Here is a 20,554-nt window from a genome sequence, read left to right on the forward strand (position 1 = left end):
GAATTTTCTGAAAAAGACACACATTTTTTTCTTTTTTATTTTTGAAGTGGATTCGATTGCAATTTGCCAACAAGAATAGTAAAAACACAAGATAAAAATGAATAAATTGTTGTACCAACTCGAACGTGCTAGTTTAAGTTTATAGATCTGGGAGTGTGCATTTGTACAGTCAAACCTGTATAAAAGGAATCCTGCAAAAAAATTGGGAAAGTGATGGCATTTTGTTAATAAGCTTCTGGTTATTTAATGTTTAAAGTCAAAGAACCAATTTAAATGACTTCGTGAAAAGCAATGCTTGACCTTACCATAAGCATAGCCCATAACTTATTCAGAAATCTTGACATAACAATAACCATAGCGAGATCAGAACGGTGACCATAACCGTGAACTTAATAATAACCATTATCATGACCATAACCATACCCATAATCATAGCTGTCACCATAACCGCAACCACAAACGTAACCGTAACCTTAACCGTAGCCATAGCCATAACAGTAATCAAACCTTTAAACATAACCATATACATATTCTTAACCATAACTGCGGCAATAATCATGAGCGTGAAAATAACCATAGCCGTACCATAACCATAACCGTAGCCATATACTCTACCGTCGCCATAACAATTAAAGCAATCCTTACCAAAACTACAGACCTAACCTGAAAAATAAAAGTTAGTATAACCTTTGAAAATTTCACTTATACTGTAATCGTTGCTGCTACCGTAAACACACCTAGCCCACTTTTTGAGTTTGAGTTTATACTGCAAGATTTAAATTAGCTCAACTAGTTGAACCATGACCAAGTAACCAAATTTGTGTAACTACAGCTATTAGAACGACAATATCGTTTGTTATTGTTTTTTTTTTTTTTGCCATGAAGACACTCCCCGAAGGTTTTGGAGAGTTATATGGATGCTCACATGGCCTCTTCCAAACCGCCTCCGTATTAACTTGGGCGGGCCACAGCCTCGCCACCTAAACGTGTATACATTCATACCTTTAACTAGATTCGTCACTCGTCAATGGGGCTGACAAGTCACCTGTTACAACGGTCAAGCTTCACCTAGGGAAAATTCTATGATCCTTAATCAGCTGGAGGTTCGCATTTCCCTTCGATCCCGTTTTTGTTTCCATCTTAGCTTTCCATTCTTCACTATCAACGCCATTTTCAACATCATTGCCATCTTTATCATCGTTATAATTGGCATCACCATAGCTATCCTCTTTTGTGTTCTTATTAATGTTCTCATCCTGCGTCTCATTTTTTTCTTTCACTTTCACTTTACTTTTGCTTTCACTTTGATATTCACTTCCACTTTCGCCTTTTCTTTTTCTGTTTCAGTATTTCGTTTTATTTTTCTCTCCTTTCCCTTTTCCTTTCTCTTCTTCTTGTCGTCTTTCTTTACCTTAATCTTTAGCTTTGCCTTTACCACTACCTTTACCTTTACATTTACCTTTACCTTTACTTTTACTTTTACCTTCACCTTTAATTTTACCTTTACCTTTACCTTTGCCTTTACCTTTACCTTTGCCTTTACCTTCACCTTTACCTTTACCTTTACCTTTACTTTTACCTTTACCTTTACCTTTACCTTTAACTTTACCTATACCTTTACCTTTACCTTTACCTTTACCTTTACCTTTATCTTTACCTTTACCTTTACCTTTACCTTTACCTTTACCTTTACCTTTACATTTACCTTTACCTTTACCTTTACCTTTACCTTTACCTTTACCTTTACCTTTACCTTTACCTTTACCTTTACCTTTACCTTTGCCTTTACCTTTACCTTTACCTTTACCTTTACCTTTACCTTTACCTTTACCTTTACCTTTACCTTTACCTTTACCTTTACCTTTACCTTTACCTTTACCTTTACCTTTATCTTTACCTTTACCTTTACTTTTACTTTTACTTTTACCTTTACCTTTAACTTTACCTTTACCTTTACCTTTACCTTTACCTTTACCTTTACCTTTACCATTACCATTACCTTTACCTTTACCTTTACCTTTACATTTACCTTTACCTTTACCCTTACCTTTACCTTTACCTTTACCTTTACTTTTACCTTCGCCTTCACCTTTACCTTTACCTTTACCTTTACCTTTACCTTTACCTTTACCCTTACCTTTACCTTTACCTTTACTTTTACCTTTACCTTTACCTTTACCTTTACCTTTACCTTTACCTTTACCTTTACCTTTACCTTTACCTTTACCTTTACCATTACCATTACCTTTACCTTTACCTTTACCTTTACCTTTACATTTACCTTTACCTTTACCCTTACCTTTACCTTTACCTTTACCTTTACTTTTACCTTCGCCTTCACCTTTACCTTTACTTTTACTTTTACCTTTAACTTTACCTTTACCTTTACCTTTACCTTTACCTTTACCTTTACCTTTACCTTTACCTTTACCTTTACCATTACCATTACCTTTACCTTTACCTTTACCTTTACCTTTACCTTTACCTTTACCTTTACCTTTACCTTTACCTTTACCTTTACCTTTACCTTTACCTTTACCTTTACCTTTACCTTTACCTTTACCTTTACCTTTACCTTTACCTTTACCTTTACCTTTACCTTTACCTTTACCTTTACCTTTACCTTTACCTTATCTTTACCTTATCTTTACCTTTACCTTTACCTTTACCTTTACCTTTACCTTTACCTTTACCTTTTACCTTTACGTTTACGTTTACGTTTACGTTTACCTTTACCTTTACCTTTACCTTTACCTTTACCTTTACCTTTACCTTTACCTTTACCTTTACCTTTACCTTTACCTTTACTTTTACCTTTACCTTTACCTTTACATTTACCTTTACCTTTACCTTTACCTTTACCTTTACCTTTACCTTTACCTTTACCTTTACCTTTACCTTTACCTTTACCTTTACCTTTACCTTTACCTTTACCTTTACCTTTACCTTTACCTTTACCTTTACTTAAATTTTCCCGAACTAACTACCCCCCGTGAAATGGAGTTATCGCACTCGCAAGCCACATGGAAGGTCCTTCGTTCAAGTCCCAGGGAAATCAACACCAAAGTGCATTGGAAGAGTTTTCTTAATCAGAAAAAAATTTCTTAAGCGTAGTCGCCCCTTGGCAGTGCTTTGTCGAACACTCCGACTGCATTTCTGTCATGAACAGCTTCTCAGCGAAAGTTCACCAGCCTTGCATACGCCGGTCGAAGTCGAAATCATACATGTAGGTCCAGTCCTGCTAACATGAAATGGCTAGAGCTTCGTTGGCTGGGTCATGTTATGCTAATGAAGGAAGCCGATCTTTATCAGAAGACTAAGTTGGGATATACAAGACTTGATCTACCTTAGTACTCCCGCATGGGGTCAGTAACTTGAAGCAGGGACTGATGGATAATTGTCTATTCTATTAAGAGCCTATTATTTATAGCCAGTTTCCTTATAACGCGGACTTACTGTGTTATAAACACTAAAATAAATATTAGTGTATAGAATTGGGAATATATTTACATTAAATTGCTGATAACAACATGAGAGGAAATGCACTTACTTGCGTGTATGTCTGTGTGTTTTAGTGTGTGCCCCAACAATATTGTCCATGTCCTCCTGAAGGCGATGAAGTATCACTAATGTAGCTGTCAATGCATGTTGCATGCCACAACTGCCACAATTACATGTATTTTACAAAAGCACGCACACATACATATACACATATTCGATTTTACAATCACTCTCTTACGTAGATCAAATAATTGTTGTACATTGTCACGCAACTGACAACTGGGTGGATTAAATGCACGCTGCATATATGTATATGTGTGCATGTGTTGACGCAAATTTTAATGAAAAACGCGATCAACGCAGCAACACTTTTCTACACCCATGCTCTGTTTTCTGTCAGCCGCCAAAATCGCCTTCGCAATTAGACGCTCTGACAGGCTAACTAACACTGCTTCTTTCTTTGATGACCACATAGCATTTACACCATTACACAAAAATTTTACAAAAAATAACATTACACAATTCAACTGCAATGAAAAATTGCATAGAACGAGGTGGAAAGCTTCTAACAATTGACATTTGACATGCACCGGAAGCCGCAGGGCTATTCTCTTGCCCTCATCACAGATAAGCTCGTATGTATGCACATCAAATGCACAGAGCTACTAAAAGTCGTTGCCTAAATTAAGGCGTGCTCGTACCACCAAATGGGCCAATGAGAATATCCGAAGCCACATCCGCAAGCAATCAGGCCAGGCAAGCGTGCAAGCATCAATGTGATGTTGGCCTTTTGCAGCTTTATAGATCACGTAAAACATGTAGGTGGGGAATATAGTTGTAGGTTTTCGAATTTCGAATATATTTATGCTTGTGTGCAATGTGTGTGTGTGTTAGTGTGGTAGCGAACATTGGCGTTGCATCTAAATGAATTTTCAAGTGTAATTGCATGGGCGACTGTGTTGAGTGTGCAATTACATGCTGGTGGGTGAGAAGGGGGCGTATATCTAGAGCATAAAGAAATCTAGCTGGGATCAAAGTGCAGATGGCATATCAATATTATGTTAAGTGATGAGGCCATTTTATAGAATTGTCACATGGTTGACAGCGCGGCAGATTGGCCTTCTTTTTTAAAATTCAAAGTCCTCGCTTATTATGGCGCATGCACTTGTGGTTATGTGGTTACAGAACTTTGGTGGCCAAACCAGCGCAGTAGTATTTTATATGACAATAGTTACGATGCTGTCGGCAAAAAACATTGTTGCAATATTGCCATCATTGCTATATGCGTTTTTGACTCAAGCAAGCTCTAACCGAAAACTATGGGCTGAGTATTTCAAAACAACCTAGAATTTTTGGTTGTTCAAATGGAAGGAGAAAATCAAGTAGGGTCGAGATCAGGAAAGAACAGAGTAGAGGTAAAGGTAGAGCTAGAGTTAGAGGTATTGGTAAACATGAGGTAGAAATAGCGATAGCTGTAAAGATGGGGGAAGATAGAAAAGAAACAAGTAAGGAAGGATAAGTTCGGGTGTAACCGAACATTACATACTCAGCTGCCAAATTACAGCTTGCAAAACTTTTAAATTACCTTTTTTAAAAGTGGGCGGTGCCACGCCTATTGTCCAAAATTTTCTATTCTGCATCATAAGGTCAACCCACCTACCAAGTTTCATCGCTTTATCCGTCTATGGTAATGAATTATTGCACTTTTTCGGTTTTTCCAAATTTTCGATATCGAAAAAGTGGGCGTGATTTTAGTCCGACTTCGTTCATTTTAAAAAGCCGTCTGAGATCAGTGCCCTGGAACTAACATACCAAATTTCATTAAGATACCTCAAAATATACTCAAGTTATCTTGTTCACGGACAGACGGATGGACGGACATGGCTAAATGTCTTTTTCTTTTTTCGCCCAGATCATTTTGATCTATATCTATCTCGATTAGTTTATGCCTTTACGGGGTACCGTTATGCGAACAAAATTAACATACTCTGTGAGCTCTGCTCATCTGAGTATAAAAAGGAAGAAAGGGAGAGAGGGACGCTTCAAGGAAGATGAAATAAACGAAAAAATAGAAATAGAAGATACAAATTTCTTTTAATTAATTACATTGGTAAATTAAAGCCCAGGTATAATAGCGTATGCAAGGAATGCAAGAATCTTCAGACATTAAGTAGGAATGTTTTGAAGAAAAAAGTTAAATTTTCAATCGGACCCGTGGCATTCTTTCTTTCCTAAAGTCCTTTGCCACTTTCTGGGGTTCCAGCCAGTTTGGTCGTTTAAAGGGTTGTTTGAGCGCAATATATAGATTTTGTATTCTAAGTCTGCAGCTAACGTAACGACGTTTCTCGATATAGTCGCGCTTACGCCTAATGCTTTTTTTCCGCAACGTACCGGATCAACATGTCGTAAAGTAGTATCAACATCGATAAATTTTCTAAAAAACTTCAAGGGGTGTCTTTATCTCTAATACGACAACAGCAGGCTTTAAACCAAGACTACGATGAGGAATAGCACTTTTTCTCCGAAATAAAACATGTTGCCTACAGAGGTGCGTAGAGTTACAGTAGAACACGTGGTGATAGTCTGTGCTATCGGAATATCATGGCAGAAGAGGGATAGCCAGTTATAAATAACAGAGGAGGGGCAAATAAGCTTGACAAAAACCTATATCCAATAATTTGGGGGATGGCAGAAGGTTTCGAGACATGGAATAGCTGTTGCAGGACAACGTCATAGACAAACTTTGAAGCAAACTCATATGAATAACAAATTGACGACCCAATTTCAATCTCTAACGATGGAAAATATGATCCACCATATCTGAATATCAAAACAAAACATCAGCAAATTACAAGGAGGGAAAAAGTTGATAAAAAGCTTACTGCATCTCTTATTCCAACGACAATCGGCCGAACGCATGCTTCTAATTTAAAAAGATTAATTTTGCAAACGAGGCACTAAATATGTAGCTAATTCGGTGATGCACTCAAGCCCAGTGTCTACTAACTGATTAGATCTTATCTGTGCGACTACAGACAGGCCGGACCATACATCTATACTGGCCTTTCGGTCATAAAAGTATAGAGGATAACGAAAAGGCCAAGGAAGTGCAGCACTCGCTGAAGCGACGGTAGATGTCCCAATATGTTTGGGAGAAATCAAAAGAAGGCAGAAGTTGCATATGAAAAATTGCTAAGATTATGAGTAAGTCCTACGATATTAAACTCACAAAGTGGCTCATATTTCTGAAGAGCGAAGATTTAATGCTCACAATGGACATACCAACTGGACACTGCCTTCTGACGGCACATGCGTCACATAAGTTAGACCTGGTCAGTAACAGCAGATGTACGAACTGCGGGCTGCAGGAAGAAATGGTTGAGCACGTTCTGTGTTCTGTGTGTGACCTTGCTAGGTCAGAGCTCCAGCTTTTAAAAGCGGCAGAGTTGCTGCCAAATATCGAGGCAGCAATTAAGCTAGGTCCTAGAAAACTTGTAGTATTTGCCAAGAGGACGGAGTGGTGTGGTGGTATCGTGCTCCGCTCATCACACCAACGATCCTGGTTTCGATTCCTGCGCGAAAAAACATCAAAAATTAAGAAATAAGTTTTTTCAATTAGAAGAAATATTTTCTAAGCTGGGTCCGTCCATCGGCAGACATTTGCCAAAAACTCCGAGTGTATGTATTTCCGCCATGGAAAGTTTCTCAGTGAAAACTCATCTGCTTGCAGAAGCTCGGCGCTTTGTATTTATTTTTTTTATTTATATTTCTTCTTTGCCTATAATAGTCTTATTGTAAGCAAATAAAGCTAACATTTTCTGTAATCACACAAAACATATTCTATTTAAGAAATTTTTCTGCAGAAATTGAGAAACTGAGATATTTGCTCTGTTTTTTTTTTTTCTTTGATTACCGCATCAATGATTGGCTTCGATTTAGTGAGCCATAAGAATGATATTTTGATTAGGGAAAATTTTGCTGCATAACAAAATAATAACATTCTAGAAACATACGCACACATGCATTATATAAACAGATAAATACAGGAGCGAACACGAAAATAGCAATGGCAATTTTTAATCAAATTTCGTCAATTTTATTTTTATAACTTTTATGAAAATGAAATGGTATATTAAGTTTATCACGAATCTCAAAATTGTAAGTCCTTAAAGGAAAATAGATAGATCCACCAATAGGTACACCGAAATGATCAGGACGAAAAGCTGAGTTGATTTAGCCATGTCCGTCTGTCTGTTTATATGTAAACTAGTCTCTCAATTTTGATAAAATTTGATGAGCCGTTATACTTAGGTGCCCGATTAGACATTTGTTGATTTGTCGGAATTGGCCGGATCGGACCACTATAGCATATATCCCCCATACATCCGAAGATTTTTGTCATATCCTCCTCAATTTATCAGACTGAAGCTTCAAAGTTCAACATATGCTTTCGTATATATATTGTTGTCTGAAAAAATGGATGAGATCGGTCGTATATATAGCTTATATCCCCCACAAACAATTGTTCAGATAAGAAGCATTTTGTAATTACTGCCCCATTTCAACAGCTACACCGAATGCTTGTGCACATATTGTTGTTTGAAAAAATCATAGAGATCGGTCCTATATATGGTGTTTATCCCATACATCCGACTGTAAAGATAAGTAACATTTCGTAATTTCTGCCCCATTTTAACAGCTAGAAGCTTTAAGTTTCACCATATGCTTTCGTATATAGAAACAAGTAAGGACGGTACTGTCTTCGGCTATGCCGAAGACTTCATACCTTTCATGAATGGGGCTGAACAATAATCTTATCCCGTTCGTAATCTCCGAATAATTGGATGTATAAGATAATAAATATCTAGTGAACGGATCTACATACCTAAACGATTTTTAAGATAAATATAAACTAAACAAGTAAGGACGGGACTGTCTTCGGCTATGCCGAAGACTTCATACCTTTCATGAATGGGGCTGAACTATAATCTTATCCCGTTCGTAATCTCCGAATAATCGGATGTATAAGATAAGAAATATCTAGTGAACGGATCTACATACCTAAACGATTTTTAAGATAAATATAAAATAAACAAGTAAGGAAGGTTAAGTTCGGGTGTAACCGAACATTACATACTCAGTTGAGAGCTATGGTGACAACACAAGGGAAAATAACCATGTAGGAAAATGAACCGAGGGAAACCCTGGAATGTGTTTGTATGACATGTGTATCAAATGAAAGGCATTAAAGAGTATTTTAGGAGGGAGTGGGTCATAGATCTATAGGTGGACGCCATTTAGGGATATAGCCATAAAGGTGGATCAGGTTGACTCTAGAATGCGTTTGTACGATATGGGTATCAAATGAAAGGTGTTAATAAGTATTTTAAAAGGGAGTAATCCTTAGTTCCATAGGTGGACGCCGTTTCGAGATACCGCCATAAAGGTGGACCAGGGATGACCCTAGAATTTGTTTGTACAATATTGGTATCAAAAGAAAGGTGTTAATGAGTATTTTAAAAGGGAGTGATGCTTAGTTCCACAGGTGGACGCCGTTTCGAGATATCGCCATAAAGGTGGACCAGGTGTGACCCTAGAATGCGTTTGTACAATATGGGTATCAAACGAAATTTGTTAATGAGTATTTTAAAAGGGAGTAATCCTTAGTTCCATAGGTGGACGCCGTTTCGAGATATCGCCATAAAGGTGGACCAGGGGTGACCCTAGAATTTGTTTGTACAATATGGGTATCAAAAGAAAGGTGTTAATGAGTATTTTAAAAGGGGTGATGCTTAGTTCCAGAGGTGGACACCGTTTCGAGATATCGCCATAAAGGTGGACCAGGGGTGACCCCAGAATTTGTTTGTACGATATTGGTATCAAATTAAAGGTATTAATGAGGGCTTTAGAAGGGAGTGGTGGTTGTTGTATAGGTGGTCGCCTTTTCGAGATAACGCCATAAAGGTGGACCAGGGGTGACTCTAGAATGCGTTTGTACGATATGGGTATCAAACGAAAGGTGTTAAAGAGTATTTTATGAGGGAGTGGGCCCTAGTTCTATAGGTGGACGCCATTTAGGGATATAGTCATAAAGGTGGATCAGGGTTGACTCTAGAATGCGTTTGTACGATATGGGTATCAAGTGAAAGGTGTTAATGAGTATTTTAAAAGGGAGTAATCCTTAGTTCCATAGGTGGACGCCGTTTCGAGATACCGCCATAAAGGTGGACCAGGGGTGACCCTAGAATTTGTTTGTACAATATGGGTATCAAAAGAAAGGTGTTAATGAGTATTTTAAAAGGGAGTAATCCTTAGTTCCATAGGTGGACGCCGTTTCGAGATATCGCCATAAGGGTGGACCAGGGGTGACCCTAGAATTTGCTTGTACAATATGGGTATCAAAAGAAAGGTGTTAATGAGTATTTTAAAAGGGAGTGGTCCTTGGTTCTATAGGTGGACGCCGTTTCGAAATATCGCCATAAAGGTGGACCAGGGTGACTCTAGAATGTGTTTGTACGATATGGCTATCAAATTAAAGGTATTAATGAGAGTTTTAAAAGGGAGTGGTGGTAGTTGTATATGTGAAGGCGTTTTCCAGATCGCGACCAAAATGTGGACCAGGGTGACACAGAACATCATCTGTTGGATACCGCTAATTTATTTATATATGTAATACCTGCCAAGATTTCAACGGTTTTTTATTTCGCCCTGCGGAACTTTTTCATTTTCTTCTACTTAATATGGTAGGTGTCACAACCATTTTATAAAGTTTTTTCTAAAGTTATATTTCGTTTCAATAAACCAATCCAATTACCTCACCATGTTCGTATTTGGTATAGAATTATGGCATTTTTTTCATTTTTCGTAATTTTCGATATCGAAAAAGTGGGCGTGGTCATTGTCGGATTTCGTTCATTTTTCATACCAAAATAAAGTGAGTTCAAGTAAGTACGTGAACTAAGTTCATTAAAGATATGTCGATTTTTGCTCAAGTTATCATGTTAACGGCCATGCGGAAGGACAGTCGAACGACTGTGTATAAAAACTGGGCGTGGCATCAACCGATTTCGCCCGTTTTCACAGAAAACAGTTAACATCATAAAATCTATGCCCATACCAAATTTCAAAAGGATTGGTTAATTTTTGTTCGACTTGTGGCGTTAAAAGTATCCTAGACAAATTAAATGAAAAAGGGCGGAGCCACGCCCATTTTGAAATTTTCTTTTATTTTTGTATTTTGTTGCACCATGTCATTACTGGAGTTGAATGTTGACATAATTTACTTATATACTGTAAAGATATTAAATTTTTTGTTAAAATTTTACTTTAAAAAAAAATTTTTTTTAAAAGTGGGCGTGGTCCTCCTCCGATTTTGATAATTTTTATTAGGCGTACATATAGTAATAGGAGTAACGTCCCTGCCAAATTTCATCATGATATCTTCAACGAATGACAAATTACAGCTTGCAAAAATTATAAATTACCTTCTTTTAAAAGTGGGCGGTGCCACGCCCATTGTCCAAAATTTTACTAATCTTCTATTCTGCGTCATAAATTCAACTCATCTGCCAAGTTTCGTCGCTTTATCTGTCTTTGGTAATGAATTATCGCACTTTTTCGGTTTTACGAAATTTTCGATATCGAAAAAGTGGGCGTGGTTATAGTCCGATATCGTTCATTTTAAAAAGCGATCTGAGATGAGTGCTCAGGAACCTACGTACCAAATTTCATCAAGTTACCTCAAAATTTACTCAAGTTATCGTGTTAACGGACGGACGGACGGACGGACGGACGGACATGGCTCAATCAAATTTTTTTTCGATCCTGATTATTTTGATATATGGAAGTCTATATCTATCTCGATTCCTTTATATATGTACAACCAACCGTTATCCAATCAAACTTAATATACTCTGTGAGCTCTGCTCAACTGAGTATAAAAATAGATAGGTACTTTGTGTGAGGATGCAAAGTTTCAGGTTTTTTGTGGTCTGCGTGTAAAAGCTATGACTACGAATCACGTATTTCAACAATATATGACGTAAACGTAACTATTTGATGAAATGTTATGAATTTTGAAGCTTCTAGCCGTAAAAAAGGGGCAAAAAAATACAGTTTATATGGGGCATATAATATATGTACCACCGATCTCTATGATTTTTTCAGACATCAATATATGCTATACACGTAAGCATTTGGTGAAATTTGAAGCTTATAGCTGTTAAAATGGGATAGAAATTGCGAAAAGTTTCTTATCTGAACAATCGGTTGTATGAGATATATTCTATATACACAACCGATCTCTGTGATTTTTTCAGACAACAATATATGCTATATACGTAAGCAATCGGTGAAATTTGAAGCCTCTAGCTCTTAAAATAGGGCAGTAATTACGAAAAGTTTCTTATCTGAACAATCGGTTGTGGGGGATATATACTATACATACGACCGATCTCATCAATTTTTTCAGGCAACAATATGTGCAATATACGAATGTATATGGTGAAGTTTGAAGCTTCAATCTTTTAAATTGAGTAAGATATTACAAAAATCCTCGTTTTCTGAAAAATCGGTTGTATGGAGGATATATGCTATAGTGGTCCGATCCGGCCGGTTCCGACAAATGTCTAATCGGACACCTAAATACACCCGCTCACCAAATTTAATCAAGATATCTCAAAAATTGAGGGACTAGTTTGCATACAAACAGACAGACGAACAGACGGACATGGCTAAATCAACTCAGCTCTTCAACCTGATTATTTCGGTATACTTAATGGTGGGTCTATCTATTTTCCTTTAAGGACTTACAATTTCGGGTTTCGTGACGAAATTAATATACCATTTCATTTTCATGAAAGGTATAATAGTGTTGTCTGAAAAAATTATAGAGACAGGTTATATATATAGTGTATACTTGGGTGGGTCGGAAGTGTACGGAAAGTTAACCGATATCGCGCCATCGATTTTTCGATAGGATTTGGGCTCAGGAAAATAACGTTCCACTACGGATACCCAAAAAATTAATTTTCGAGCCTGTTTCATGTGATTGTAAAATTTCCATGTAAACATATTTTTTATACCTTTCATGAACATGATGTTAATAAATCGAACCAGTCTAGTGTATACCCCATATAAACTTTCATTTCTGCTCCCTTTTTAACAGCTAGAAATTTCACCAAATGCTTACGTTTACGTCATATACTGTTGATATAAGTGATTCATGATCAAAGCTATTTCATGTAGACCACAATAAACGTGAAACTTTGCATCCTCACACAATGTACCTACCTATTTTTTTTATTTTATATTTATCTTAAAAATCGCTCAGGTATGTACATCTGTTCACTATATATTTCATATCTTATAAAAACAAATAAATGTAAGGCGCGATAACTTCCGAAGAGATTTAAGGCCGAGTTTCTCTCCCAATTTGCGTCGTGCTCCTCTTCATTTTCCCTGCAAATTGGCCGGACGGGACCTACATGATTTTATGCCGACTCCGAACGGCATCGGCAAGGCAGATGAGTTTTCACTGAGAGCTTTTCGTGGCAGAAATACACCCGGAGCGCTTGCCAAACACTGCCGAGGGGCGACCCCGCTTAGAACAATTTTCTCCTAATTGAAAAACCTTATTTCTAAAATTTTTGATGTTGCTTTGCCCGGGGTTTGAACCCAGGGCATCCGGTGTGGTAGGCCGAGCACGCTACCATCACACCACGGTGGCCATATCATATCTTATACAGCCGATTATTTATATATTACGAATGAGATACGGTTATTGTTCAGCCCCATTCATACTTGCTTGTTTTGCAATAATTTATGATATATTTTCCATAAATTTTGACACTGAAACTAGGCACATCGATCTCAAAACCGTTTTCGTAAATTTTACGAAAAATTCGAAATTTTGATTTCGAGTTTTTTCAACTTTTTTGAGTATATGGTTCTGTCACCCAAACAATTTTAATCAAACAAAGCAAACGTTATATGACTCTCAAAATGTCCTATTGTTTTCGGACAATTTGTTTGCGAATGGACTTTTAGATTCAAATATAGAACATCCTTGTATCTTGTTAGATTAAAACTGATTCGGCTACAAAACTGCATACTCAAAAAAAAAAAATGTTGAATGCTCTAAATAAAAACAGCGAAGTTTTCGTAAAATTTTTTCGAATATTTTCGAAAATGTTTTTGAGTTTGATTGCATAGTTTAAGTAACAAAATTTAGGGAAGTTTGTGTTTAAGTTATCGAAAATAAAAACAAAAAAATTACTAAATTGATTAAATTTGATAAAAATTACCATTGCTAATTAGGTCCTCATGGACCGGCCCGTACAACCTAACCTAACCTAACCACTGCTATTTTTGTTTTTGCTAATGTATATGTAATATACCGCAATTATTAGGTTTTGATAATTTGATTATTTAATGGCACTTTTATAAAAATTTGACAAACATATAAACAATTTGTATTGTAAAGTGACAAAAGAATTTATTTTCCTGCTAATTTGTTAGTTATAAAATTAATGAATTTATGGGTAAGAAGTATTTACTTAATTATGTGATTAAACGTAGGAATATAATAAATAATGAAGTAAGCCACAAATCTGTGGCACAATTCCAAACGCTCTGATAAAATTGAGAAAACAACAAATTAAAAGCATATCATAAATGCAATTTTAATTTTTATTTTATTTAATTTAATTTTTTTATTATTGTCTTGATACTTGACAAATTTCACAGCAACCACAAACACTTTTTAATTGCAACTTGAAATGTTTTTGATGCTTCAAAAAAACTATAAAAATACATACAAACATAAACGTACATATGTATGTAGGTACGTGTTCACACATATGTGCTTACATTCTTGCATTTAATGCAATTGGTTAAAAGATTAAAATTTAATTGTCATCTTGACTGACAGTTTTCAACGAACCCGATATGCATAGGTCACATTAAGATTTTAGCTTCAATATTATGTCAAATTAAAGCCGACAAAAGCAATTATTCACAATGCTATAAACCTTGATGGAATCTTTTCATATACACCAACGAACAGAAAAATAGCAGTGGCATATTGTACCATAATTAACAGCTCATTTTTTTTTACATGTTGATCAAAACTTTTCTTTCAATTTTGCAAATTATTCAATGCAAACTTATCTCAAAAATTTCGAAATTCTACCAAAATTTTGAGCCTTTTACTTGGAGTTCACTGAAAGTCTGAAACACTTTTACTTTGTTAGACTAAAATTTGTTAAACTACATATTCTAATTCGAAGAACTCCAAATAAAAAATTTTAAATTTCCGTAAAATTTTATCGCGTTTTAGAATTTTTTCGAAAAAGTTTTTGAGATTAGTTTGCATAGTTTCAGTTAAAAAAACTTGCAGAAATTTTGTTTCAAAATATTAAAACCATAATAATTTAACTGACGAATTAAAAAAAAAAAATACCACTGCTATTTTTCTAATCACCGCTGTACACCATTAGGGTGATCCTTTCAAATTAAATTACAGAGTTTCTCTAGTCTCACACCTTCAAAGGATAAAACCAAGGAAAAAAAAAAATCGCAAATAATTTTTGATACTGATTGGTGGCAATAAAGGGGTGGCTAGGCAAAATTTCTCTATGAAGACTCAATAAAAAAATATTCGTTTTTGCCCAAAATCGATTCTATTATAGTGGCTGATTTTATACAAATTTTGGTAATGATCGAAACCAGTTGTCGCACAGTAGTTAAAAATCATATTTCCTATGTTGAGTCTTCATAATGAAATCTGAACCTGAACCCCTGGGCGACACCTACTAACCGGTTCTGATCAGGGCAAACATTTAAACAAATATACAAGTCTCTTATCAAATATCAGCCGAAATCAGCCGTTCTATCAATCAACTAAAACTTACGCTTGCGCTGCCATCTGGCGAATGGTAGCAACTGCCGGTAATGCAGTGCCAATATTCACAATAGTGTCATAGTACAAATAGATTTCTTTGTATGGTCACAGTCAATTATTTTTAACAAATTATGTTTGTTAAAAATCTTCATCATTACAACCAAAACTTTATTTATAGATTTGGATTCCAAATAAGAGCGAAAAAAGGACCCGTAGCTAAAAACAACAATTAGCAGTAATATATATGATGATTGGTTGTTATAATATTATCTATTTTGGGTATAACAAGCCAAGAACTTAAATTTTGTATTTTTAAGCCTTCATAGAGAAATCTTAATTTTGACCTCTGTGCAACACTCCTAAGTCGTTTCCAATCGGGTCTAAAACTTATATGTGATATGTTTGACCGTGGTATTACCCTTTGAAGTGGTGAAAAAAAAACGTTAATTTAATCCATGAGGACCACCCCAATACACATAGGTTGTCATTAAATAAAAACAGCATTGGCCCCTGGTTCTTATCAAAAATTTAATTCAACAAAAATATTGCTTTTAATTTTGACTTCATCAAAAAACTTAATAAAATTTCGATCTAAAACAGTGGAGTTGGCAAATATCTGTGTACTTGTGATTTTGATGCGACAGAAATCACTGTGACTGATTGCCTGTAACGGCATCGCTGTTTCGTTCACAGTCAAGCCCAATAACGGCCATAAAAGTCAAAATCACAGCTCGCGTCACAGAAAGAGCTAATTGCGACAATATGAATCGATTTGTCCGTGATTTAATCTGATAGATGTCGCAGTAAGCTACTACGTATACGTACAAGAAAATCACTAAACACTAAAGCAAGGCTCACTTAAGACACTTGACGTCTACTTCAGGGAAACTAGGAGTGAAACTTTGAATTTCTTTTAGAGTCTCGTTTGTCGAGAAATCAAGCGTTTTTACACATGCCACTCCAAATCACCCAGACGGGACTATATTTGACGTACAAGGAAAACATTGAGCAAATTTTGATTACTCTGAGAAATCCTTTTACAGCATGTATACCCCATTAATATACCTACCTGTTGGAGAAATCGAGTAAGAGCGCTTTGCAGAATCTGCATGGTCGATTTGGTGAGGCCATCATAGAAAATGCATTCACCTTCTGACATAGAAGGTTCCTTTGAGTGTACTACTTTCAATAGTATGTACAGTTGAATTTGATCAATGTTGGCGCGAAAAGTTATTGAGGTTCAGGAAGAGGAGCTCAACCACACTACATGCGGAATCAATTAATTCTATGAAGAGCCTTGAACCACTTTAAATAGACGCTTCTTATGTAGACATTCACAACTCATCTACCTAAATTTAAAAGAGTTCAACATCAGATGCCTTCCGGAGTTAAACGCCTTAATTGCGTTTTGGCAATGTAAAACTTTGACTAAAGAATTATTGAATGTAGAGTTTCCTTTTACTTCGGCATTTCAAGCTTAGGTATGCACAGTCCTCAAGGCTATAGATTATCTTGTGAAGAATAGGCGAAGAGGCAGGAGTATATTTGTCTATACTGACAGCCAATCTTTTTAGCTAAAAAACACGTGTTGTGGCTGTGGGTGTTGTATAAAACTGGAGTCACTGAGGTTGGCTCTGAACATACATTGAAGGACCCACAACCAGTTAAAGCGCTCCCTTCTCTACCTTACTGAAGTCACATACAGAAATTTCACAAATATTTCTCCAAGTCAAAATTGGGAACAATCCAAATGGGGTTAACTATGTACTCTCATTGAGCAGACGAAACAACAGATAACTTGAAGGATTTCCAGCAGTTCACTTCACATGGTAGAAGCACTTGACTGTGATCTGGACACAGACAAATAAACCTCGCCTACTTGAGTGGAGAAGATGGAGAAGGCTGAGCATTTTTTGTACGGGCGCTCTGCCATCGCTAGGCTCTGGAGACAAGCAGCTGAGTTCTTTCAAACCCAAATATCTGCGTATTCGTCTGAGGGCTGTCTTCTGTCCGAATTGAGTAATTCCGACCAAAAATAAGATAAATTTTTAAAGTTGACACAAAAACTGCTGAGCTAATATTAAAAATTGTAATTAACGTCATACAGCGCAAAGAATCGAATTTTTCGTCATATTGACATTAATCCTGTCCGGTGTCGCGACTCTTATCAAGCAATGAGTGTAAGTCATAAAATTGTAATTGATATTTATTAACATTAAATTACAAATTAATACCTGTAATTATATTGAATCACATATATAGACATTTATCATTAAAGGAACATCAAATAATACAACTACTTAAATATAATACAATAACAACAATGTTTGCATTGCAATTAATATTACTCATACGCCGTGTAGTCCGTATTTACTACTCAACCAACGCAAATCCATACAAACATATTTACTTATGTACTTCAGTGTGAATCAATATTCAAATAACACGTACATCCATGAATATATGTATATATATATTGTATGTTTATGTGCAAATATATATTTCATAGAAATATTCGGCCATATTGGCTGGTTTTTGCAGCGTATAACTCAAATGCCAGTGAAAATTATATAAATTTTCGCCATATTTAATTTAAGCTCTACAGCAAATTTATCGCTGTTTACCTTATTGCCTGCTGTGCCTTATTTATTTTCCTGCTCTTTTCATTGTTATTTGTGGTTTTTTTCCATTTGTTTTCGTTCTTTGTTTATTATGTATTCCATGTGCGCATTAATTCACTTGAATTCACATATGTAATTGAAATTTTATTACTTATCTGCTTTAAGCAATTTTTCTCATATTATATGTGTGTTTTTTTCTGTGCTTGTTTCTTTCAGATAAATAAAAATTCGCAAGTTCAATCCAAGAATGGCAATGGTGAACGTAAACGTTGGATTCATGATCCCACAAGTGAGTATGCACCAAAAAAAAAAAGCCTTTATGTATTTATATACATTTTCCATGGTAAATATGTATTTACCCTGCAGTGAAATACCAAAACTGCTAGACAAAGGTGAAGTAGTCCTAGTTGGGATCTATTATATACCTATCTGTGATCTTTTATGGCAGCCCATGTATATATGTCACGGCTATTTCCGATCAAGGCTGAAATAAAACTTGAAATTGTAGTTGAAATGAAAATTGAAGTTGAGGCTGAAGTTGAAATTGAAATTGGAATTGAAACTGAAATAGAATGAGAAACTGAAATTAAAAAAGAAAAGGAAACTGAAATTAAAAAGGAAAAGGAAACTGAAATCCAAATTGGAATTAAAATAAATATTGAAAATAGAAATTGATTTGAAGTTTAAATTGGAATTGGAATTGAAACTGCAATAGAATGATAAACTGAAATTAAAAAAGAAAAGGAAAAGGAGCTGAAATCGAAATTGAAATTTATTATATTTTTTTTATTATTTTTAAATATTGAAAAAAAATCGAAATTGGTTTGAAGTTGAATTGAAATTATAATTGAATCTGAAATTGAAGTTGAAATTGTAATTGGAATTGAAACTGAAATAGAATGGGAAACTGAAATTAAAAAAGAAAAGGAAAAGGAAACTGAAATCGAAATTGGAATTGGAATTAAAATAGACGTTGAAAATAGAAATCAAAATTGATTTGAAGCTTAAATTGGAATTGAAGATAAATTGTAAATGGAAACTGAAATATAATAGGGAACTTGAGTCGAAATTAAAGTTCAAATAAATATTGAAAATAAAGTTGCAATGAAGATACAATTGAATTTGAAAATACGTCAAAATTTACATTGAAATTGGAATGAAAACTGGAATTGAAATTGGTATTTATATTGATATCATGGTCGAATTTTGGGCTGAAATATGAAATGAAAATGAAGTTGAAATTGAGATAGAAATAGAAATTTAAATTGAAAATGGAATTGAAATTGAAATCAAAATTTAAATTGAAGTTGAAACTGAAATGTGATAATGATTTTAAAAATTAAGTTTAAATTTAAATTGAGTTTAAAAAAAATTAAGGGGAAAATTATATATATGGCAATAAGTGTTTTTTTCCCGTGTGGCCCGCATGATATAAAAGCATGCATTCACTTCAGTGAGATACAGTGGCTTTGCGCAGGGGCGGAAACTATTATTCCTTTTATGATATAATTCCTTGCAAAACCTTTAATTTTGGACTTTTAATATATTTGGATTAAGATAAAAATTATTTTCGGATTTTTATTACCTGAGTCCGATAGAACTAGCTGAACTCGGACTTTTAAAAATAAAAGTCCGGAAATAAAAACTAAATCCGGACTTTTATTTTTTAAGGCCAAAATAAAAGTCCGGCTTGATAACAAAGAAACGGCTTATCTGAATTAAAAGCATTTTTTTTATTTAGCCGTTTCTTTGTTATCAAGCCGAACTTTTGATTTGGCCTTAAAAAAAGTCCGGATTTAACTTTTATTTCCGAACTTTTTTTTTTAAGTCCAAATTTAACTAGCTCTATCGGACTCAAAAAATAAAAATACAGATTCTACTTTTATATGTGGACTTTTATGGGAAAAGTTCGAAAAATAAAAAGGATGCATAATTCGACATGATATTGCTATAGGAATACCTGAGAACTCAAAAATTTTCAACTACCACAATTTTTTGACACGAACTTTTTCGACTCCGAAAAAAAAAAATAATTTTTATTTTCCGTACCTGCCTTTGTCAAATTTTTGGCACTGTATATTGGCGAATGTGAATGTTAGTGACTTCGACACAAAATGTCACGGCGTCATACATAATTTGGCCTTAAAATTCAAACTCAAATTGAAATCAAAATTAAAATTGAAATTAATACTTAATTCAAACTAAATTAAGGGTCAGATTATGTATGAGGCCGTGACACTTTGCGTCGCGGTCATTAGCATTCACCAAGGTTTACTTTCACTCACTTAGGTGAATGAATTGCGTATATCAAACGAATTCTGATCCACACGAGAAAATACGACCCGTTCCGTTAGATACAATATGTCCCTAAAAATAAAATAAAATGAAAATTGAAATTGAAATAGGAATTAAAACTGATATACTAGACGTTTTCTAAGGCCTAGCTTAATTGCTGTATCGAGATCTGGCAACTCTGCCGCTTCTAACAGCTGGAGCCTTCACCTCAATAGCGCAAGACACGAACATGTTC

General features: G+C 35.2%; 1 protein-coding gene across 6 annotated transcripts in view; it reads left to right on the top strand.

Annotated features, from left to right (window-relative positions):
• Positions 1-20,554, top strand: part of Cow (Proteoglycan Cow) — a 289,126-nt gene that overhangs the window by 184,185 nt on the left and 84,387 nt on the right. For all 6 annotated transcript variants that reach the window (XM_067762882.1, XM_067762883.1, XM_067762881.1 and 3 more), the window contains exon 3: positions 18,241-18,313. In XM_067762882.1, coding sequence (XP_067618983.1) covers positions 18,241-18,313 — 73 coding nt within the window. The remainder of the gene's footprint in view (positions 1-18,240; positions 18,314-20,554) is intronic.

Source organism: Eurosta solidaginis, chromosome 1, assembly GCF_040869045.1.
Source record: "Eurosta solidaginis isolate ZX-2024a chromosome 1, ASM4086904v1, whole genome shotgun sequence".
NCBI lineage: Eukaryota > Metazoa > Arthropoda > Insecta > Diptera > Tephritidae > Eurosta > Eurosta solidaginis.